The sequence below is a fragment of the Seriola dumerili genome, unplaced genomic scaffold (genome assembly GCF_002260705.1).
Source record: "Seriola dumerili isolate Sdu_G_001 unplaced genomic scaffold, Sdu_1.0 BDQW01000449.1, whole genome shotgun sequence".
In the NCBI taxonomy this organism is placed as follows: Eukaryota; Metazoa; Chordata; class Actinopteri; order Carangiformes; family Carangidae; genus Seriola; species Seriola dumerili.
The window spans coordinates 6,520,274-6,545,055 of record NW_019174704.1 but is presented as its reverse complement, the minus strand read 5'-3'; the positions used below and the strand labels follow the sequence as shown (position 1 = coordinate 6,545,055).

The 24,782-nt window shown below is 40.0% G+C and overlaps 2 protein-coding genes across 3 annotated transcripts; both read left to right on the top strand.

Annotated features, from left to right (window-relative positions):
* The first annotated feature begins 599 nt into the window (after positions 1-599).
* c2cd2l (C2CD2 like) lies at positions 600-22,437 on the top strand. 2 transcript variants are annotated; one of them, XM_022762784.1, is made up of 15 exons: positions 600-862; positions 1,169-1,619; positions 12,945-13,040; positions 13,347-13,466; positions 14,142-14,252; positions 14,898-15,011; positions 15,169-15,268; positions 15,356-15,488; positions 15,665-15,729; positions 15,986-16,107; positions 16,712-16,883; positions 16,996-17,094; positions 17,641-17,735; positions 19,381-19,594; positions 20,158-22,437. In XM_022762784.1, exons 2-15 carry the CDS (start codon positions 1,254-1,256, stop codon positions 20,406-20,408), a joined length of 2,058 nt encoding a protein of 685 aa, XP_022618505.1. In that variant the 5' UTR covers positions 600-862; positions 1,169-1,253; the 3' UTR covers positions 20,409-22,437. The 2 variants fall into 2 exon arrangements, with proteins under 2 accessions (XP_022618505.1, XP_022618504.1); XM_022762783.1 differs by having other exon boundaries at positions 17,602-17,735.
* Positions 22,438-23,284: 847 nt separating this feature from the next.
* Positions 23,285-23,939, top strand: LOC111234389 (histone H2AX). The gene has a single exon (XM_022762459.1). The coding sequence runs from the start codon at positions 23,368-23,370 to the stop codon at positions 23,794-23,796; it is 429 nt and encodes a 142-aa protein (XP_022618180.1). The 5' UTR covers positions 23,285-23,367; the 3' UTR covers positions 23,797-23,939.
* The last annotated feature ends 843 nt before the right edge of the window (positions 23,940-24,782 follow it).

Here is a 24,782-nt window from a genome sequence, read left to right as displayed (position 1 = left end):
AGGAGCAGAACTTGTTCTTGTTCTTGCCCTTATTTTTCAAAGACTACCCTTTTCTGTCGCACATGGATTAAAAAAAATACATATACTAACTTAATTTGTTAGAAATATATTTTAAACGTCAATTGAATCTCTTAAAGGCTTTATATGTTATTTCCAATTAGATTTCCAATTAATACAGATTTAAAATGAATTTAAATTGTTTATTTATTATTTATTTATTAAACGTTTTCTTATAAGGTGTTCTGCATTCATTATGTCTGTTCATAACAGACTGTTCACAAGTCTGTTACGTAGATTATGTAATACTGCAGGATCCAGTTGATACCACACTTGTGTTGGATATTCACATACTGGCAATTAATGAATTTACTATAATCCTGGTGAATCCACTGTGAACCCGGGGTTGCCGTCTGCTTTCCTTGGTTGGTAATGAAGCCAAATTGATTCATTATTTAGATTTTTTTCAAACGTTCCAAGTTGTTTGCTTTTATTTTGAAGTCTACACCTTTCACTTCCTTGTTGCTGTTGCGCTTGTCGCCTGCAGCGCCACCTGTAGGCCACGGCTGTTCTTTGTCAAATCATCATTGTAGAGACGTTACAGGGGTAGGAGGGTACGATCAGCGGAGACTTTAAACCCACTGCAGCCTGTAATGCACCAACAAAGAGCGGACAGCTTGTTTTGGAATCGATAGGTGACAGCAGACAGACATCAGCCGAAACATCGCTGATGAGTCGGAGATGGGACAAACACATTAATGTTGTTGTTGGCAGCGCTGCATATCGCCATGAAGCCAGCTTCGTGTTACCGATGCCGTGCTTTCGATTCCCAGCAGCCTGCAGCTCGGACCGTCTAAGTTAAACGGTAGGTTGGCAGGTTCATTATCCGAGTTCTGTCCGTTTACCTGCGATGCATCGTCCTCTTTGATAATGCATGGGTCATACTTTAGATATCTGCGTAACGTTAACGCAGTGTTCAGAGCATGGGCTCCTGCTTCATACACACACAAGCGGTGTTATAGTGTGACCTAAAACAAGCAAATTAAAGTCAAGGAGGTAATAGGCACCATCTGTGCGGGGTCCCCTGTGTATTCTGGGGTATTCCTCGATTAAAGCGCGTAAGTACTCCTTGAATAAATATGACTGACTGACTGTTTGCTGCCACTCACAGGCTAAAAGGAGCTGATCTACTCTGACTGACAAGTCCTGATATTTCCATCTGGACCTGGTGATATGAGAGGCTCCAGGAGACGGTGATGGAGCTCCAGGAGTTGGGCTGGCTGTGTCTGGTGGGTCTCTTTCTAGCCTCCTTGCTCATTGTGCTGGGATGGCTGTTCCAGTACTTGAAGACCTTACATCGCCTGTGGAGAGCCAGAGAGACCGTCAAGCAAGACAGGAGAAGACCAGCCTGGCAGCAGCTCTCGTACACACAGCCGCGCCAGAGCCAGGGTGGAGGTGTGTGGGGCTTCCTGATCAAGCTCCGCTCGGGCTGGGATGGAGGACATGCAGCTGAGGCCGGGGTTAAAGGCTTGTTTACCTCTCTGTTCTCTTTCAAGTCCTTCAGGGAGCACTGGCAGAGAACCTGGGTGAAAGCTCTGAATGAGCAAGCCTGCAGACAGGGGGTGAGTTGTTAATGTGACATCTTTAAGCCATGAAGAGGAGGAGGAGAAGTAGCACAAATTACATTGCAAAGAAGAGCTGGTGGCGCTGTGTAGAAGAGCATGCCTAAGGTTACTCCACTAAGCAGAGGCATAAATAGTTAAACAAGGGCAGTTGGTGTGCCCATGTGCGCTGGAAGTGTGTGTAGGCAGGGAGGTAGAGGTGTAGGAGTTTGAGTGTCTCTAATCGGTAAGAGGATGGGGTGCAGAGCCTTGCGTAACAGCTCTGAATCAATGCACATAAGAGCAGAGAGGCAAGACCAGTCAGCATAGCCACAGTACGAACACCTACACCTCATAAAAATAGTCTGATACCCCCGCCTGTGGGGGGAAATGGATGTGTTTGATCACAGTGGGAAGAGGTAAAATCAGTGTTGTTGCTCAAGACAGAAGAATGGTTGTCTCACCTTTCTTGTAGCTCATAACCTTTACTGTCCTTATTACAAAGTTACAACCCTGCCTCACACATAAATGTTGGATTCAGTGTGGTCAGTACTCCAGACAAGTTGGTAGTCCGGCACATGGTAGATGCTAAGTGTAAGTTTCCAAAGGTCTTTCTCCTTTTGAATAGTTCTTTTGATCCGATCTGATCAAAGTCTGCCACACAGTCAGATGTTTCCTATGAGCACTGGAAGAGGAGATGGATCCTCGAACCCCCACATACAAACGATCTGTGTGTGTGTGTGTGTGTGTGTGTGTGTGTGTGTGTGTGTGTGTGTGTGTGTGTGTGTGTGTGTCGAATAAGAGATGGAGTTGGTGAGGAGTTTAAAGGGGTCAGATCAATCCACAGCACTCGATTCTGATTTATAAGGGCCACCTCACCTTGATGGATTGAAAGCTTGTTCAAGTTAACACTTGAAAGAAATATTCATTGAGTGATAGTGCTATTGTTGCATATCGGTTTGGAATAATATACACCTGGAGCTCAGCCCATCAGTGCAATTATTAGGTCACTGTTTTAGCACCCAGATTAGAAAGAAGTCCAACTTACTCTCCAGTACATGATCTCAGCCCACACAAAAATCAGTAGCAGTTATCAAATGATCGAAATTCCATAATTGAATTGACTGATCCTTCAGCCTAAGGCTGTCTGTCTAGCAGACTTACACTGAATCTATTACTTTTTTGAGATACTCTGCCAACAAACAGTCGAGAGTTAAACTCAAATATGACATTCTTCCAACCAAAATCTGAACCTCATATTAGAGCACTAATCATAGGACTGGACCATTATTCACTATTACTGTTTTTTGATGTTCGGTGGTATTGTATCGTGATGATATGATCATAAAGTATTATTATTTTACAAAATTATACTGTCCAAATAATCAATTCAATTCATGTGTTTTTGGCTTTTAGCAGCTCTTTGGTAACTAGACCTACCGGTTGGATAGCAAGCTTCATATTTAGCATACAAACATTGATGTAGCATTGATCTTCTCATCTAGCTCAGACAGAATACGAGTCAGTGTATTTCCCAAAATGTCAAAATATGACCTCAAAGTCAGACAGCTTTTGCGTTGGTCTTTAGGACTTAGTTGAATATGAAGAGGACAGTGTGTCTTCTATGAGAAGGATACATGAGGGTGTGTTATTGCTCTGCCGTGTGCGTTCTTATACACAGTATATACACAGTGCTAGAGTTACAGATACAGTGAGCACAGAGCTTTGAAGGCTGCTCTTGCTTCATGTTCATGTGACGAAATGTGATTCCTTCATGCATGTTTTCTGCATACTCCACACACTGTTTAGTTTTCTATGCAGCAGAGCTTACATTTGTTTTTCATCAAAGTGTTAAAATCCTTGTTTTTGTGCTGGTAACAAGTGGTCTCAGTGGTTCTGTGGAACTGCCTCTCTTTAATATATGGTGGTGAATGGGTGTGTGCCAGCTTAGTTATCGTACAATGGCCTAATTAGTTCATCCACTGTGACCTTTGTTGCTCTCAGTTACCAAGAAACTCCACAACATTGTTGGAGTGAACCTTGGGTGAACTTTGGAGTGTTTAGTGAGAAAAATGAGACGGGGTTGTGTGTTTTTTAAGAAGTTGCTATGGATATTTTTCAGTGCCTTCATCAGTCTCTGTAGGTTTGATCTATGTGGTTTGTTTTATTTATGACTGCATGACCTTTAGACTTATAAAGTGCTTTAAAAACTCAGAAGAGGAACATGAGAGTAGTTGTCACGCTGAAGAAAACAAGTAGAAACAAGGCTTTTACCCAGCAGTGATAAGGTATATGATGTTTATTCTAAGATAATTCTCCAGACTGGGTAAATTTGTCAGTGGTGGAGGAAACAGAGACAAGCTTTCCATGTCTGTCTGTCCATGTGGTGTTTAGTTTGTGAGGTGAGAGTGTTAGCCAAAGCTTCCTGATCTCTCTCGTCACAATAAAATAACTGCATGTCATTGTGTCTGCGTGCAGAGCAATCTGTTATTCTAAATGTGTCTGGGGTCTATGCAAATCACTTGTGAGTTTGTTAATGAAACTTTGAACATGACACTGAGATAACAAATTACAAGCATGCCTTACTAAATACCTAGAGGACTTAATCTTAAACTAGCTTGGCCTAGTGACTGATGATCTGGTGATCTTGACCTTGTCTTGTAACTTAAAGGTCACATGCTTGGGCTTCATAGGGTCCTTTTAACATCAGATGCGTCAAATATGAAAGTATTTGTTGACCCTCCAAATGTTCATTGTTAAGTTGTAACATGTAGCCAGTGAACCTGCTCCATTTGTCTTCACTGTTTAGACTAAGAGTCATGACTCATGTTCTGGTTTTTTCACCTCTTCCCTCAAAACCTGACTGGAAAAACCTGCTGTGGTTTGTGGAGATGTGGCAAGTAATAAGTGGCCGAAAGCGAGACACTTTGCATACTTTGCTTCTCACATACAGAAAGCACCTGCCACCTGCCAGGCGTGTTGCTGTGGCCACTTCAAAAACAAAGCCTAAAGCGACTGCCCAGAACATGGTCCTGAAGAGTCACGTTCTCTTCTAACTTGCATGTCATGATTATGTTTCTACATCATGCAAAACATGAGCTTCCTCAGAGGAGCCCAGCACGACGAAGATTCGGCATCAGTGTCATCATGTGTGGATTAGCATGCAAATCCTTTATAGCATTAACCTAAGTACTCCTCCGACATTTAAGGTTGACGCTGACAGACAGTCTTTAAATAATTATGTTGAAATTTATCCAAATAAAGGCAGGTTGAATGAGCCTGTAAGGAAAGGTTTACAGCAATAAACAGGATTCAGCAAAACCCTGTCCTCTGCAGGCTCCATTATGTTTGGTCAAGCAATAGGGCAACATTATGTGAAACCCATTATAATGAAGACTTGAAACTGTATAGTGTAGCAGAAAATTTGATTCCAAAACTGAAAATCGGTGCAAATATCCATCTGTGTCCTGAAATCATTACATATATATCGCTAAATCAATTAGTCAGCCAACAGAAAATTAGTCAGTTAATCGTTTGAATAATTTCCTGCCAAAAATGGCAAATATTGACTCATTCCATCTTCTCAAATGTGAAGTATTTACTAACTAAATATCTTCAAGTTTTGAAATGTTGTTTGGACCAATCAAACAGTTTAAAATAGGATCCTTCTTGCTCTTGAGAAATTATGGTGGACATTTCTAGCTATTTTCTGATATTTTATAAACAAAATGATTAATTGAATTAGAGCCTGACTGATTTATTGATCGGGGTCGGCCAATTTTAATCGGCCTATTGGTCTATCACAGATATATCGGTATGGTGCACAATATTCTCCGATTATCGCTGATTGCAATATTTTTATTTAATAAGAAAGCAATAATGCAGTGGGAATGCTCGGGTCTCAAGTCAAGTTTTATAGGAGCATTTTATGTATCAATTTGATCCTTTGTTGTCATTCAAGTTACATATATATACATCTATATATAAATATATATATATATATTATACACATCCACACATATTTGAACTTTATTTTTATTTATACTTATTTATTTTTATAGTTATTTTATTTAATTCCCAGTGAAGTTTACCATTTCAGTGCACTGATGTCATTTTGGACAATAAAGTTTATTGTTCAACTGTAAAATACCCTGCTTTCATTACATATCTTTTTCACAAGTGTTTATATAGAGCCGATATATCAATATCAGAAATTTTCTACTCCTTAATATCGTTATCGGCATTGGCCCCAAAAATCCAATATTGGTCGGACTCTAAATTGTATAGGAAATTAAGGAACAGTTTGACATACGTTTACAGGCGTGGTTTTAGAATGCTTTAGGGGCATTAAGAGATGTTGATTGGTCACTAACTGCCAGACTTCAAGCCAGAGAATCTAATAATACTCAAGCCCACAATATATTTAATTTTAAACCACTACATCTAGAAGGTGATTGCAAATGATTGACAATAAATAATCACAAAAACCACAATGTGCAAGTAGCCAAATAAATCTGTCAGATCTAGAGATCAAATTTCATGGATTAACTAAAACTAAAACCAGGCTGTTCTCATCAAAGTCAGTTCACTGAGTGTGAGTGAAGTGGGCTGGTAACCAGAGTACAACGTAATATAATGAAGTGAAGTGATAGAGAAGCAACTGCTCTCCTCGCTGTATCCAGTTTTTATACGACTAGAACAACCAATCAGATATAAATAAACCTTGATTATTTGAATGTGGCATGTTTATGATTGGTCAAATGGGCAAGGACAAAATAAAATACTTTATTTCTTTAATGTTGGGATGAAGCAGGAGGATTTAGTGGGGCACTCAGAGCACTCCGTGGGGCATTGCCACCCCCCCCGTGCCCTTGTCTGGAGCCGGGCCCGTACACTTATTTGCTTTATTGCCAGCGAGTTAGTAGTGAGTTATCTTAGCTTAACATAAAACTAGAACCAGGAGGAAACAGCTACTCTGACTCTGTCCAAAGGTAAAAGCAGTCTGCCTACCAGCACCTCTAGAGCTCAATATTTTACATGTTATATGTTGTTTGTTTAATCAGTGCAGACGCCACAGTGTGAAAACGACAGATTGTTGTTTTACAGGGGGTTACGTCCTGGACTATTTTTATGGCTGGGAGTAGTGACTTCCTGAAGTCTTGTCATGAGGTTGTCAAGCAACCAGCAGAGACTCCAACAGTTATATCAATCTCATATAACGATAACTAATGTTGAACTGTTCCTTTAATTGTGAAAATAATTGTCAGATTAGCTATTATATATGAAAGTAACTGTGTGTGTGTAGGCCTGATTATGTACCTTTTCATCGTGCATAAATGAATGAATTAACATTATGCCATTTTAAAACTGTGGCCCAATAAATGACTCTCAGAGTCCCTTAAGTTTAGTTCAGCTATTACATAATTACACACATGGGACCTGTGAGGTTCATCATATCATTTACACATCCTAGTATTACTCAGGTGTAGGTAATGTAGTAGATCAATGAGCAAGATTGGGTTTTTACTTTAGACATGATGTTTATTAACCAAAAACGGACATTCCTATATGACCATTATTCATTAGCAATTTTCCAGTTTAAGTATTAGAAACTGTATCATATCATCCAACCCTAGTGAGTTCTTATATGCGCAGGTACTGAAAGATGAAATACTCAAATTGGACTTCCTTGATCTTTTTTCTCCTCACTACCTGGAGCATTATTTATACCCACACCAACACAGGACCTTGTGTGTGTGTGTGTGTGTGTGTGTGTCTCTTCTTCTTCTTTTTAAATGCAGAGTTGTTTTCTGATTGAAAACAGCTTCAGTTTAGTGTTTACTGGCTTGCTCTTCTTTGAAATGAAGCCTATCCCATGCAATGATTTTGCTCCCAAGAAAGCAGTGGATAAAATGTTTCAGTTTAGCAGTTTGCTACATTTTACATGGCCAAGTTTCGCTTTATTCACTCATGATATGTAAAGGAACTAACATAATATGCAGACTTCTATAGCTGGCTAGCTTGGCTTATTATCACATAATGGTTTTTTGATACTGAGTCACCGGGAAGATCATTGTGAAACATGATATCGTTTTCATGACCTGGGTTTTCTGCTTGAACAACAAATGCAATTTCAGCCCCCGGGGCAGAGTATTTTCACTCTGTGTGTTCAGCTGTTCACAGTAATATGGATGGACATTATGGATATTTCATTAGCAATCTCAAAATGAAGGTTTTTGCTTTTGTTGTCAGAAATCTTATTGTGGGTATTTGTTTTCATCATCAGGTAGGGTCAATTTCTATTTTTAGAGCTATTTCACTATATAAAGTAGAGCTGTACATGTGTTACATATTAACAATTATTAAAGCTGTCAGTGGGTCACTGTTTAGTTTTGGTTCACACTTATTTCAGAAGTGTGGTTTGGCTGTCCTCATCAATGTCCTGTTCACTGCAGCAGGGGAGTGACGTAAACCAGGAGCCCACCATGTAAACAGTGCTGGCTTACAGATTGGCTCATGCCGTCTCACTAATTTTAAGTGTTGTCAAAATACTTTGTTCTTGTTGCAGAATTCTCCATCCCAAATGGGAGACTTGACCCTGATCCCTGAAGTCCAGTATTCAAAACTACAAGATGAGACAAAAAATGTTTCGGTTTATTGTGGGCATACTTTATATTGAAGTAGGAATAGGAAAAGGAAACACTATAACACATGTAAAGATACTGTGTGATTTTTCTAGCTCTACAGCTACATTGGTGCTGCAGAGATGTTCAGGCGAGTGTGTATGAGCTCATAAAACAGAGGAGATGTTAGGAGATAAGATGTTACTGACAGTGGTTCATACAGTGTCTCCCTTGAAGATATTTAGTCAAGAGGTTTGTCTCTAAGATGTAGATAAGAGAAGACAACTGCGACCCCAGGGTGAAAAGCAGGGTGCTTGAGCACTGGCCCGTTGTTGCAGCTGGGCTCTGTTGGGTTTGAAAGATATGTCAAGTCTATCTCTAGTCTAATATTGATTTATCGGGTTCATAGGAAGACACCATCCCTTTCTCACTCTTCCTGTGTCCCTGTAATACAGGGATTTGGCGGGAGGCTTCATCGAAGCTGGTTATATTCGGCGATGTCAACAGAAGGACATGCTCTTGCCGCAGAAACACACACATACACATGCATCTGTGTGACAACTGGCATGCTGGGTTAAATGTTGGTGATTTCCCTACAAACACTTTAAGCACGATAAGGATTTAGCTGCACATGTCTATAAACAAAGAAATAAGTGAACACGTGAATCTGTTCGGCAGCATAAAAAGCTACCCTCGACAGCACATCAGATTATTTGGTGTTCCTCCTGCACCTTTGGACAGTAATCCCATGATGCAACTTGTTTCATGACTCAGTTGTTTATCCAGAGAAAATGTCTGTCTGCTGAAGTATTACTGCTGGAGCCTCCAGCTATAATCTTGCCTTGGCAGAGTAAACTTGATATGGAGCTATTCAGATGTCTCTGACTGGATTAGTTTGTGGAGGAGGCTTGAAGGACTGGACTGGTTGACCCTGCTCAGACCTGCAGATCATAAAAGCATTGTCGGACTGTGTGTGTGCGCATCTGCAGCTGACAGATGATGTCCAGACATTGTCACTGGGTGCATACTCGTTGCCACCCAGTGGGTGGAAAAGGAGGACTAATAGAGCTCACAACCGTGCATCTGCAGGGAAGGAAGCTCCCTGTCCATTCAAGATCTGCAATTATAAAGAGCCTGGTGATTAGCATGAGGCCACAGTGCACTTCTTCCCTCTCTGACTGTGAGCTGCCGGTAGATAATTAATGCTCCGTGATTATGTTCAAGTAGATTTCTTCTTAATGACAGGGGATGTTAAGCACTCAGCACTCATTTGCTATGATAGCACAGGAAACTAAACTTTTTATCCTTCAGTCACAGATTTAAATTCACCAGCCCGTTTTATGGTTACAGCAAAAATAAAGCACATTATTAAAATCTTTCTGTGGCAGGCATTGATCTCCAAGGCTGTCCTTTTGACTCAGCATTTAGGACGGAGACACACATAATGGATTATGCTGATTTTATGTACTACCTCAGAGTACATTGTGAAGTGAAGCCAGATCAGAAATGCTGAAGATGGGAGTCCTTGCAGTCTTGCTCTTTCTTGTTATAATAGTAATAGTATAGTTGCTCAAAATCTGCTCATTGCAAAGTGTGATTAATGGCTGATGTGTGGATTGTTTGATAGATTTCAACAGTTTATAGACTAAAAGCCATGCTAGCAGTGGTGTGAGGCTAACATGCTCACAATGACACTGCTAATATACTGATACATGGCAGGTAATAATTACCATGTTCACGGTTTTAGTTTAGTGTGTTGGCATTCTGACATTTGCTTTTTTTTTGTAAGCAATGTTAGCATGTTAATGTTGCTAACAAGCATAGCATCCCTTGAACAAAAATAAAAAAAGAACCTATAATGTGTTTTACATTGACATTTTCAAGTTATCAAACCAGTGCATTTGTGTATATAGGCAAAATGTTTTCCTTTCACACAATTTCAAATGAATCTTAGATGTTTTATCATTGTCAAAGTAAAAAAAAAACAAACATTAGAAATAGCTTTTTCCTCACCACAAAGTTTATACCCTGTTGTCGCCTGAATTTCAGATACATGCAATGAAAAGAAAAGACAGGAGAGGAAGATGAGGGTCAACAAAAGCCACAGGGGGAGTGTATTTCTGGTTGACCCACATGCTTTTCAGAGGAGTTCAGCCGGTCGGACCCAAAGGGGGTGATGCTGACAAACCTGAAGTGACACCATGGATGTCCTCAGGAACTGTCTCTTTCCCAGAAATACCCTCCACATATACACTCAGTTGAACAGTGGGGGTTCACAAGGACAAATCTGTGGTTATGCTGCTAGCATTGCCCTCTCCATGACAAAATGAGCTCTGTAGTCTCTGCCAGGAGGGTACACAACACCACAGTGCACCAGATGGCTACCTATGAAGCCAATGGATGTGAAATGTCTTAGCAAACTCCCTTTGAAAGAATAGAAAACCATAAACCTATGACCATTTAGATATATTCTGTGCTTTACCGAAAAGATGAATAGACTTTGCAGGAGTTTTTACTTTACATTTTCCACCCATATGTTTTCATGGCCACGGTAGACCTAAATACTTGGAGATGGCTGCCTTATTCTGGCCAAGCTTCCAAGCATGTACGCTTCAAAATGTTAAACTAGCATTGTGGTAAACCCAAAAATCATACAATGCTGAAATTGCAGTTCAGCCCAGAGAGTGATTATTTACAGAATATTATATCAACACCCCCTGGCAGAAACAACAAAGACTGAGAATCTGATGACGCAACCCTCTCTCAGGCATGCAAGACTTTGATTGACACATCTTGGCAAGTCTGTGCTGCTGTGTGTCCTAAAGTAATTTGCAAAAATATAAAGTTGTCAGTTTCTTTTTGTCATGGATTAGCTTTTTGACATAAAAGAACACAAATCTGTGCTATGACTTGTCATAAATTGAGGTCTTGAGGGTTTTTAGATTTGATACTGGGAGGCGTCTGGTGGTCTAGAAGTAAGGACACATATCATATAATTTAACTTTTAATGTCCCCAGTTTCCTTTATTCCCCACTATCTCTTCTCATATTTTCTGTCTATATCTACACTCCAAATGAATCTAAAGAATGTAAAATGCTAAAAAAAAATCATCTAGAATAATGTAGAAGTATTTTATTCTCATTATATAAATGAAATAGAAAATTTGCAGGATATATGGATCACAAAAAACATTGATATTCAGGTGTACTTGCTCAAAATGTTGCACTGACTCTAAATGAGACCAATTACAAAGATGCCAGTGGTGTTTGACTGCAGTGCCACAAAGCTTAAGAAGCACACAGAAGGAGAACCCTGTGATTAAAGTGTTATCCTAAAGCCTACCAATCTGAAATACATCACATCATATTTGTTCTGCACTTTGAATGTAATGAACGGTTGGGTGACTGAGCAGCTTTAGAGGCTCCAGCCAGCCGAAGTAAACACACCCGGTTGTACGCTGTAGTCATGTGACTGCAGGGTTGGTCCAGGGAACCTACGTAAGCTTGCAGCATCGCAGTTGGCTTCCTGCCCTCTTTCTGGCTGGAACACTGACACACACACACACACACACACACACACACGGTCACCCACCACAAACTTTGTTATATCATCCTCCCACCTCTGCCCCGCCTCCGCTGTTGTGTTTGATAGAGATTGGACTTGGACCCAGAGGAACATATGCCCTGACAATAGGGGATTTGTTTTCTCTCACTTGCATCTCCTGAGCCAGTTAAAGCCGCCCAGTGTAACAGATCCTCTGGCACACACACACAGTGATACTAGGCCACTGGTGTTTCCACAATTATGGTGAATCTTTTCTTACAACTGAGATGCTAATTCATCTTATTAAGGGTGTTTTCCAAGTCCAGCACTCATTCAGTAAAGCCTGCCTTCCTGTAAGTGTGACGAAGCATTGACTGATGCGGTCTTCATAATGGATACTGTTGTAAGGTCTGAGCAGTCTGAACAAGTCGCAGTGTAATGAAAGGGGATCTACAATTTTTTCATTATTACAAAAGCTCATATTAACTTGAATGTACTCCTTACCACCCTTTGGTCAAACATATGTTGTAATTTTATTGCCAGTATCTTCAGGCATTATTCGTCTGAGTGCACAAATCCACAAAGATGCCTGGGCTTAAAATCACATTTGTGCTTTGCCATGCATTGTAAATACAGTAATTATTATAGCACCTTAAAAGAGTCTGCTTATCGATTCCTGTTAATTTTCTGCATCAGACCTTTTACCTTAAACCTTGGATAGAGAAAGAAATGGCACATTAATATTCTTGACACTCTCATAGTTTTTGCTTGAGGGAAACTTTCTATTTCTGCTAAGATGGCGCATAGGGAAGAATACACGCCAATGTTATTATTACTTTTCAAGGATCACACTGTGCGATGAATGTATACATGTGAATATGCCATCAGTACTGTGTGCAAGTGATTGTCCAATCACTCTGAGCAAAGATCAATGAAGTTCTTTGATGTCTGATACCAAACAAGCTTAACATTCATGAAATCCCCCCCTAGTTTAAATGATACAGCAGCTCTTTCATTTACTAATTAACTAACATCTATAAGGACTATGACTAACTGCTAACAAGCTTCTTTAAAGGCGTTATCACAGCAGTACAAAATCTTTTATGTCATCCCCAAGTTTATCTCTTCTCTCTCTTGTGTAATATTTAGGACATTTGTTCTCTTCCTGTGTCTCCCCCAGAGCTCCATCCAGATCACTTTTGACAGCAGTCTCCAGTTAACTGCTGCCTCTGCAATAGAGAGTGTGACCTGCACTGACCAATCAGTGCACCGAATGGTAAGTAATCTTTGCGGTCCACGTTCAATACAGCTGTTATAAACACAGGGATTAACATCTAAAGCTGGCATCTTTAGTCAGTCAACCAGTGAATTTTATTTGGAACAATGCATTACAAAAAAATCCTGGACCAAATATATGGGTCAAGTGAGATGAAGATGAAGACACAGATTTGAACAGTCTAAGAGACAGTATGATGGTATGTGTGTTACTAATGAGCAAATCTTGCTGTTTTAAAAACATCTTAAAACATTAATGTTTCTCCTGTTTCAGTATTAACCCCATCCTCCTCCTTTTGTTTTACAGGTTTTACACTGTAACTGTTGGGTGGACACAGTGACATTTCCCGTGACAGTCACCCAGCAGTCACCCGCTGCTGTTTCCATGGACACCTATCAGATCACTATAGCACCTATGGTGACAAAGGTAGAAAAGCACACCACCTGGATTTTTGCAATTTGCACATTTGAGGGCAGGCCTCCGAAACAAATGGGAACATCTGGGCATCATTTGCATTGATATTCAAATGTGCAAATTTACAATAAAATTGCATATAATTCTGCCATTATTTTCATTGTCATTAAATGTGGAATTTTAATAACCTCTGTTATTCCATTAGTGTTGTTGCTGTGCAGTATTTTTCAAAACTAAGAACTTGTTTCCCATATATCATGTTGCTTCCTGTCTCAGAGATGTTTGTTTTCTCCCTCACTTTACTGAAGAGAGTCATCATGTTAAAAATGATTTTCCACGAGCACTTCACTCCTTTCACCATCCAGCATTGTAGGAAATGTTTCTTTTTGCACTGAAATTGAGCATTTTCTAAATGTTATGTGTCATGAAATAACCTAACTGTTTTTCTGCCAAGTGTTACGTGGTGTTTTATGAAGTAAGATGTATTTTTGAAGCAGGCAGAGGTTGCTGATCCTCCAGAATGAGGCCTTGTTTGTACTAAATTATCAAAATCAAATTAATTAGAAAATGCAACATCCTTACGACATTACTTTAATAATCTGCCATAACTATAAATCTGTTCACCTGCTCCCTGGCTCTGTGTTTGATGTGTTTTCCAACCTCGCTCCCCCTGTCTGTCTCCATCAGGTGGTGGTGTGTCTGGAGGAGGTGGAGGATGAGGGTCTGCTGATGTCCTGGACTCTTTCCAAGCAGCCGTCATTTTCCCTGACAGTGTCTCCATGCAAGCTGCAGAGACAGGTGACAACATCTGATAATGATGCCACAGTGTTCTTCCACACATTCAGAAAAAGGAAATACACATTATGTAAATATTTATGTGACTGTGCTCAAGCTTTCTGTCACATTCTCTTCATAAATCTCAGTCATCACGTAATGTTTTGCATGTGAGTCACAACCCTGTTAAACTCACTGAGTCACGGAGGAAATGCCGTTCTTGAATGTTGTTACATAAATGTGCATGCCATTTTTTGCCTTTTGTCTGAGATGGCAACAAAGTCAATAAAGTAAGGAAAAACTTCATTACTGAAGACAGTTCCCATGTATACTCACTGAGTCTGAAAACAAGAATACAAAAGTCTGTATTGTACTTTTTTGTAGTCAAGATAATCGTAAGTATGAAATATTGGGATTGGTTCAGTCCCAATATTTCATACCTTCGATTCAATCCCTTATAGGTGCAATTATTTTTGAACAAACTAAATGGCTTTTAGATGAAAGCAACAGTAAACAACCACATTCTATTTGCTCCTCTTGGACGTTATTAGAAGTAAGATGATATCAGGCTTAAAAATGTATTAGAAACTCCAGTTTGCTGTTCTCCCCTGCTACAACACATGCTGGTCTATCATCAGAGAGTAATCTGTTGCTTTTTTTTCTTCTCAGGGCACCGAAGGTGAGGCAGACCTGGGCATGATTAAGGGACTGATAGAGGACACTCTGTTCAGCACTCAGCCCGCCATGGTCCTCAACCTCAAGACCTGTGTCTCCAGTCCTTTGGTGAGAAATAAGTGTTTTTCCCAAACTTTGCAGCAATGAGACAAAGTAACTAGGACCTGTTTTATGACTTAAATAAATTTCTATGACTGAATGCTGTATGATAGATCCTGTGATTGAACTGGTTTTGCAAAATTTTATTTTTCTCGAATGCTCCCAGGCCCCCATGGACCATCTGTCAGTGGGACTGAACTCTGTATCCCAGAGTGTGTTGGTGCGGCGACTACAGCTCCGGCAGTTCAGGGCGACCTTAAGTAAAGGTCAGATATTTTCCCTCTGTGTCAGATCATGCCCATTGAGCGTCCTGCTGATTGCTGGGGTCTCACTGCGTCGCTGTGTGTTTGCAGGTCAGTGGTCTAGATCAGAGGAGCTGTGCTGTGTCCTGAGCCTGGACCAACCCTCCACAGAGAGGACAACCCGCTTCCTGTCTGTGCCCAGCAACTCCAATGCCCCACTGGAATGGAGTGAAGAAATTACTCTGTAAGAAGGCATCTGTGACGTCAAACTGCTGATAAAGTGTTGTGATGGTGTACATTCATGCCAAAATTAAAGGAAAAACTAGCCTGAGAAAAAAGTCACATTATTCTAAGTAATGTATTTTTGCATAGTGGGGGTTTCACTTTAATTCTAACACAGCTGCTTTCTCTGTGATGAAGGGAGCTGGGCCCAGAAACCAAAGAGCTGAGAATAAGGCTTCTGGAACGAAATGGCAAAAGGGAACGTAAGGCATTGCTTGATAGCAATTAACTATTGGCTGCTGTTCAGGAACCTGATCAGCAGGAATGATTAGACTGTTTAAGCAAAATCATCAATTCTTAAAATGCACTGCTGGCAGGCTCACTGTAATGCTCTTTGTTAGCGTTTTAGGATGTATAAAATGTCAGATGTTCCTGTGGTGCGTTCAGAGCTACAGTATATTAAAGAGGCTTTCATACTGTTTCTACAAATATGTTAAGACTTTCTTTTTTGTTGGGTAGAATTCCTGCCTGGTCATGCCTCCATCGCCTTGGACCTCCAGTGCAAAGTTCCCACTGGGCAACATATACTGTCAATAAGCCCCGGCCACGGCTTGGCACCAAACGCTACTATCACAGCAGAGGTGAGTGACCAGATGTAAAAGTATTACTGCAAAATGAAAGAAAACTGTTTCAAAGCCATCCTCGTGTTTTAAAGTGTACAGTTACATCACAGCTTATCATCTAAAACTGAGAAAGCTGGAACAAAACAAAGATTCACAACAAAAGGAGAGGGAGTGTTGTATAACAGCTGATACAGTCCATTGTCTTGCCTGTAATAACTCTCTCAGATCTCTACAGCAGCCAACTTGTGGCCTTTCTTCCTTCTTACAATCTACTTATTACTGCAAGGAGAGCATAAACGTCTGCTTTATCTCTGTAGGGAAACATTTCATGTTGGTGCATTACCTGTTGTTCTCTAACAAAAGAGGCAAAAATGCCCTACAAGAGACAAGATAACACCTCCTGTACCTCTCCTGCAATGTGTTATACCCACTGATTAGTCATCTGAAATTGCCCCTGCAGGTCCAAATGTCAGTTTAAATAGAGTGCCCACCTCTTTAATAAAGTGCCCTCTTTTTTGATGAACTGACCACCCCGTCTACACATTATATTTTCGAAATGAAAAGTGCAAAGCCCTGTTAAATGTGGGAGTATCTGACTCCATTATTTGTTTGTTTTTTTCAGCTGCTGTATGTGGAAGCAGTGGAGCCTTGCGGCACCCTCAATGCTTTGCCACTTCGTTCCTCACTAACCCCCACCAAGAAAGTCGACGTGGACCGAACCATCATGCCAGATGGAACCATCGTCACCACTGTCACCACTGTCCAGTCTCGGCTTAAACTGGAACGCAGTCCAGGTAAATTTACAGATTGAAGTATTACATTGCTTTGGGCCAGGTGCACAATGTGAGATAAAAGAAGACTGTGATAATATTAACACTGACATAAAATAATTGTGATGCCTTTCAGGTGATTCCCCTCTGTGTTCACCATCCAAAGTGGAGGTGACTGAGAACAAACCAAACATCCTGTCTGATGGCAGAGGCAGCACCAGCCCCAACCCCAGCAGTGAGTGCTAGACTGAAAGGCATTGTTTTACATAACAGATGCAAAGCAGGATAAGCAACAAGCAGCAGTGTAACACGAGATGAGAGGAATGCACTTTTCAGTATGTGTCATGCACTGTCTGTGAAGGTACTCCTGTTCAAAAAGCTTAAACCTTTACAGGTTTACACAGGGAGACCACTTGCTTATACAAAGCAAAGTTGAAAAAATGTCTGATCAGCACAATAGAAAAATATTCTACAAATGTAACTATATATACACAGTATACGATTGCTCTTAGACATTAAAAAATTATTCTTTTTAGTTTGGTATGATGGAATTTTTTGTATATACTGTACATGTATTTCTGATAAACCATACATTTGATGTGCACCTCAACAAAAATCAATTCATTAATCTGTACATTATGTACAGTTTGACTATAAACTATACTTTAGACTATATTTGATATAGTATATTGCAGTGTACGAGTGTAGTGCTGATTTACATATTTATGTTTTTGTTGCTCAGAGAGCAGCCGCCTCTCTAATGGCCTGGATCCTGTTGCAGAGACGGCCATTCGCCAGCTGACGGAGTCCGCCTCCAAAGTAGCACGGAAGACACCAACAAAAAGGAGCACACTGATCATCTCAGGCGTGTCAAAGGTCAGAGAATTGAAACTGTTTGTCAAATATTGTGGCTTGTAAAATTTGTGCCATCACAACAAAAGCTATGAGTCATTCTTCTCTACTTTTCAAGATATACAGTACATTATGTTTATTTAAAGGTATTATACTGCATGTAAGAATGTGAAGCAATTTACATTTATTAATCACTTTTTTTATTGCTAATATGTGAAGAGATTGTAACGTAACTTAAGATATGAGACCTTCCCCGACTTACTTGTGCCGTACTTTCTGGGAAAATCCAAAGGATGTGACATTTGTGCTCACTCCTTAGTGCCTCGCCTTAGTGCCTGTCTTTCACTCACCTACAGTGCCAACAGTGCGCAACACTAGCCAACGATAGCTTAGAAATGTCAACAAACGAGCTCCCAGCACAACACAGACTCAAACACAAACTCCACATAAGCACAAAAAACTAAATCTAGTGAAGCAAGTCTGGCCAAACAGAAACGTGACTGACGTCCAGAGGAAACTAGGGTCTGCAAGCTGATAACGAAATCACTCTTTATAAATCTTAATAAAAAAAAATCTAACATTAGTCAAATTATAGTCTTGCATAGCCAGACCGATAGCTAGTTTGCACTGTGCCAGTGTTGGAGGGTCCAATATAGTCTAAAATATAGTTTATAGTCAAACTATAATAACAGTGTAACTTTAGTTGCCTCATCTATAGAAATGTTGCCGGTCAATCACATACAGTCTTCTGTATGCCATGTTACTATTTTGGCCGACGCCCCGGATGCTTGATTGCACCTACCTACAGCAACAGAATGCTGACTGCAGTTCACTTAATGGCCACATGGCCACCGGTGTCATTACTAACAAGGGGTTTCTGAATGTTACATATAGTACCTTTAAGTGCAATTCTTTTGATTTGAAAACTTGATTTTCAGTATTTGTGCACTTATCAGTACAATGTTGCCTACACAGCTATTTCTATAAATGTAAATAATATTTATTTTGTTTGTTTGTTTTTACCTTTACCTCTTTTTTTTAACTTCACTGTGAGTATATGAGTCATTATTAAAGTCATATATAATTTCCCCTAGGGGATAAATAAAGTATCTATCTATCTATCTATCTATCTATCTATCTATCTATCTATCTATCTATCTATCTATCTATCTATCTATCTATCTATCTATCTATCTATCTATCTGTCTATCTGTCTATCTGTCTGTCTGTTAACGAACAAAACCTACTTTTAAGGAATCTGAAACACGACATGGAACCAGGCAAAATGAGTTTCATCTATATTTAGTCCACAGTCACAGCCCCCTGTTGGACCACATTATAGCAGAATGAGAGTCTTCTGACCTGATTTTTGCCTGAAACCCTGTAGAAATCTATTCGGTGCAAGAGGCTACACTTGAAACCTGACACAAAACTCACTGAAATGTGTGCAGGTGTTATGTTGCTGGAACTTTGAAAATGCGGACGATTAAGAACGTATTTTAAAATAAAGGTCATAACATTAAGTGTTCATCTTAAGCAGCGTTTTTAGGTTAAGACTCCAATAAGTAGTTACACACTTGCATCACTCCTCCTGTGTCCTAACCTCTTAATTAATTGTTCTATTATTTTTAAAAGAATATAAAGTGATTCAGTATGTTACATCTGTCAGGTTCCACTCTCAGAGGATGACTGTGCATTATCGAGCGGGTACGCTGCAGCCATGGACGCAGCCATGCATGGCAACCATTTTGGAGCGGGGCATCACCAGGACCCTGATGAAACCACACCCTCCGACGCGTCGGAACGTCCATCTGTGGATGATGTGGAATCAGATACTGGTTCCACTGGTGCCTTGGAAACCCGCAGCCTCAAGGACCACAAAGGTAACACTGTCATCATAGTTTGCAGTTTGGTGTATGCACTCAAATCATCAGAGGTAGAAATTCAGTTTCTTACACTAATTGTTAAGACAATACTCAGCAATTCAGATATTGTTTTTGCCAACTGTTTGATTGCATGTTACTCCCTTCTCTTGTAATTGAAGCAAATATTAAAGAATAGACTTAAATTCTTTTTGTGGATTTGAAAGGGATTTTATTTCCATTTTCACAAGTCACTTCTATTCTAGTAAAGAGTACAGTATATTTCACGTGCAAACAAATCTTTTATATAGCATTACATAACAAAATAATGACTTTATAGGCCATATAACACAACCGAGTCTAAAGTCCTGCTGCTGCCCTCTGGAGGCCATGTTGCAACATAGACCCAACCAGACGAAAGTGGTTTTGAATGGATCAGTTCAAAATTCAATTCGAATATCAATTTGATAAGGGAGCTATCTCATGAAATCATAATAATTCATTCATAAAACTAGTAGTTGGATGATTGGATAGTGTTGGTCAACAAGGTCCCAATATTCCTGCTGTGTGTCTGCCTCCTGCAGTGGGCTTTCTGCAGAGTGGAACAAAGCTGCTATTCCGCAGAAGACATCGAGAGAAGGAGTCCTGCCTCAGCCAATCCCATGAAGACATCTCTAATATGGGCAATAACTTTGCTGCTGCCGCAGCCAGCAGCCACAAAAAGTCTGGCAGCTTCTCCCGGCGTCTCATCAAACGCTTCTCTTTCCGCTCATCAGGCAAATCAAAAGGCAAAGGCAATGCTGCCAACGGAGGAGCGAGCTCAATGGATAACTGATTATCATTGTTTGGTTAGGACATGGGTCATCCTGACTTAATAAGATTGTTCGAAAGCCTCTGTTGATACTGTCAGGAGAACAACTAAACCTTGTTGTCCAGTCTGTGACAGGTTGAACACCCCAGGCGGGTTATAACCTGTGCATGTTGAAAAGAGGATACCTCTGGGAGGGATTTCCTCTGGAGAGAAATTATTGCACCTTCAGGACAGAAGTCATGATTAATCACATCGCTGAGGTTTAAATGTGATTATAAAATCTGTTTCTTTCAAGGAGAAATCTGCTGCTCAGTGAGGAGAAGGGAACAACTACAATGAAAAGTTGTGTGCCCTGTTTGAACACAAACTATAGTGGGAGTATTTGATTGTGACAAATGGTGGAAATGCTCTTAAACTATATTGATATAAAATGCCAGTATAAAATTATTGGTTGCACTTTGGACTTAAGTTTTTTAACAGCACATGTAAAGTTCCTGGGTTGTATAAAAGTAATTTATTATTATGTGGTTCTCATGAAACAAGTGCTATTTATTTTACTCCCAAACAGTGAATCACTGTAGTTGCATTATACTATAAAATAAAGACATTGCTGTGTTTTTCCATCCAAATGTAATTTTAAACACATAGTTTAAGTGAATTAAGCATCAGTTGTAATCTAGTTGTAATGTTCATTCTTAATTGCTTATACATTGGTTTTAGAATGTTGTTCAATGTTGTATCTTATATAAGAAGCATAAAAAATCATATATTTATTGTACTTTTTATTTTATAAAGGTACTTTGTGTGGAAATTCATTTGAAGTTTAGCTCATAAATGCATTTCAGTTTGCTTTTGAAATTTCAACCAGCCAGGATCTCTAGAAGACAATTTAAGCTTGGCAATGAGTTTAATTTTTTTATATTATGACTGTAAAAAAAAAAACATCAGGTCCTGCTTTCCTTGCATCTCCTGTTGACTCCAATAAGTGAAAAGTGCATCTAAGCACATTATAAAGACTTCAGTTGACGCTCATATGGACATTTTATTATTGCAATAACTATCATTACTGTGCAGCAAGATTGCATACAGTAAGTGTTTGAAATGCTCTCATGTGATCAGCTCATAATCATAACCTAATTGTACCATTTAGGAGCATTATCAAATTGCATTTGTTTTTAAACAAATTTATGTCTCACATGAGTAACAATATTGCAACAATGCTGCAGTTGTTAGACATCTTAAGGAGGTGATGCTCTGCTGAGGCATTGTGAGGAACAAGTTTGCCAAAGTTTATGACAAGTTGATGGGTGGAGTGGATGCACTCAGGGCTAGAAACAAAATAGCTACTACCAACTAGAGATATGAGGAAACCGCTTCATCCTTCAGAGGCATAACCAGTATGTGAAAATGTATATAAATTTTTGGCTATTTGTGTTTTTGTCAGAGAAAATGAAAAATCTTTTAACCAAATGCATTAATTATTGGACTTTAGAACAACCAAATGAAATCGTTTTTATTTACTTTTCATGTTTATTTGCATCAATAAAAGAAAAGCTGTCAAAAGGGAACAAAAACATGGAGCCAATGTTGTCAAAAGGACTCTAATGGACAAAATTTCAACCAATTCAAAATGCTGAAGAAATGAACAAAGCCACTTTGTTGTCTAAAGGCACATTGTGTGGCTGGAATGTGAAACAGGAAGTGGCTGCAAATTGAAGATGTGTATAATTTCTGTTGTTATATTTGAAATGTTTAATTTATTGCAAATAAATTATTTTTGAAGCTCACTTGGTCTGTACCATAGACTGTGCATAAAAAGGTCGATACCTGACTCTGAATGACTTTTGGCAATTGTATGTATTATTTGAGGAGTTATCGTGCGTTGTTCAGTCACCCTAAAGCCCACTGGTTTAAAATGAGTCTGTGTAGATCTACTTTAAAATTGACTAAAGGGAAGTAAAATTACTTTTGATACTTCAGTACCTGCTGTTAATTTCAAGTAAGCTCATGAGTATATCATATTTGTGTAGCTCAAAGGTTTTCAGAGTGGGAGGTGGGGCTCACTAGGGGGCTCCTAACTTTTTCAAGGGAAGCTCAGTGAATGGAAGGGAAAAATATTAGTTATATTACATTAGTTATCAAAAGGAGATCACCTAAATTATCCTAAATGTGTGTGATTTGGTGAAAGAGATGGTTCCGAGATACAGGGGAATTTTACTGTTTACTACCAACTTTCCCAGAGTCAGAAACTAATAAAAGCCTTAGGACAGGCATTTTTATGTATTTGGTTTAGTCTCTTTTTTTATGCATTTATGTATTTTACTCTCAAGTTATGTCAAACAGCAGTATTAGGCTATCGTTATTCAAATGTTGAGTTTCTGTAGGATTAAATAACATAATCATGACCCCATAGGCATCCAGGAATTGAGCTTAACAACAAAAGTAAACTAAGGTTGATTGAGGAGAGCCATATAGTCTCAGACTTTGAGAACCCCTGGTGTAGCTCATTATTCTCAAAGGCCGGGATATAGCTTCAAACTGTTTAGATGATTTAATTTATGCGAGCTTTACTTAGATGCACCAACACCATCGATGTTCATATATTCTGCATTATCACTTTCATTGCAGAATCTGTGAAAGCGCCAAAAACTTTGAAGCTGGAGGGAAGATGCTGGATTGGTCTTTTACGTTCGCCTCTTGTACACATGAACCTTTCACCACAAGCAGCGAGAACAGCAGCCAATCGCATTTGTTTCTTTAGTAGAGCCCATCGTGATTGGTTTGACACAGGAAGAGCTACACCAATAGTAACTGACTTCCGCTTCCCTTTGACCTTTCAAAGCCAATCATACTTGGTTATTTGCATTCCAAAAGCCAATCGCGTCTTAGGGCGGGACAAGACGTGGGGTTTATATCCTGGTTGTGTGGCTGCGGACCTGCCATTGCAAGATTCTGTTTTGAAAAAGCAATTCAACAACCAACGATGTCTGGAAGAGGAAAAACCGGAGCGAAGGCCCGCGCCAAGGCCAAGACCCGTAGCTCCCGCGCCGGTCTGCAGTTCCCCGTCGGCCGTGTTCACCGTCTCCTCCGTAAGGGTAACTATGCCGAGAGAGTGGGCGCCGGGGCACCCGTGTACCTAGCCGCTGTGCTGGAGTACCTCACCGCTGAGATCCTGGAGTTGGCCGGCAACGCCGCCAGGGACAACAAGAAGACCCGTATCATCCCTCGTCACCTTCAGCTGGCTGTCCGTAACGACGAAGAGTTGAACAAACTGCTCGGCGGTGTCACCATCGCCCAGGGCGGCGTCCTGCCCAACATCCAGGCCGTCCTGCTGCCCAAGAAGACCGGCCAGTCTGCACCGAGCTCCGGCAAGGCGGGAAAGAAGGCCTCCTCTCAGTCTCAAGAGTATTAGCTTGGTGGCTAATAACTTTTATCCCAAAGGCCCTTTTAAGGGCCACCCACTCATCATTGAAAGAGCAACATATCCTGTTAATCGCTGTCTTGTTGCACATTTCGCATGATTTTTTTTATTTAATAAACGCTTGTTTTGTAAAAGTGGTCGTTACCGTTCGCTGTGCTGTTTGGTGAAGCTATATGCTAATCTCGTGAATGAAGTTTAGTCACTAGCCGGTGAGTTTGTATTTAGCTGACTGGCCTCGTTAGGCCACGGGTCTCTGATTTTAAAAATGTGAGATTTAGGTTCGTACCTTAATGTAGCTGGTCAGTAACGTTACACACTAAAACTTCATTCTCATTCAGCAGGTCATTACATGAACGGAAAGATCATGGCCTCCAGTTATTAACGTGCACGTCTGGTTCGTAGGCCAGATCCTGCAACAGAACCTGCAGATTGCTGTCAATGTGGTTCTTTCTAGCATGACTGTGCACTTTTGTGCAAACTGGGTGTAAATCCCTCAATCTTAATCAGAGATGATGTGAACAACACCTACAGTACAGGGCATTTAAACACAAGTGCTATTTCTGCTAAGCTGAAAGCATAGTAATAATTGTGTCATCACTTACCTGTAATCCTTACTCAGACCCAATTCCCAGTTTAGGTGCAGATGGCTAAAAGTAATTCTGTCTAATCCCACACCTTTTACCTCTTAACAATGGTCATTGTGTTCAGTTTTTGTTGATGATGAATCTGTCATTTTTGGGGCGGTTACACCAATGAACAGATTAGAAGCACCACAACCTACAGCTTCCAACATGACCATTATGTTGAATCAATGCCTCTCCACCACAACCTTCAAAGACTGAAACATAACTGTTTGTCAGGATGTATTGCAGGGCTGTTAATTTTAGGTATATGACCTGAGACACTGAAAACTGAGTGTATTTACATATAATCCTAGTTTTAGAGTTGGAGTTATTCGTTTCTCTCTAGGGGATTAT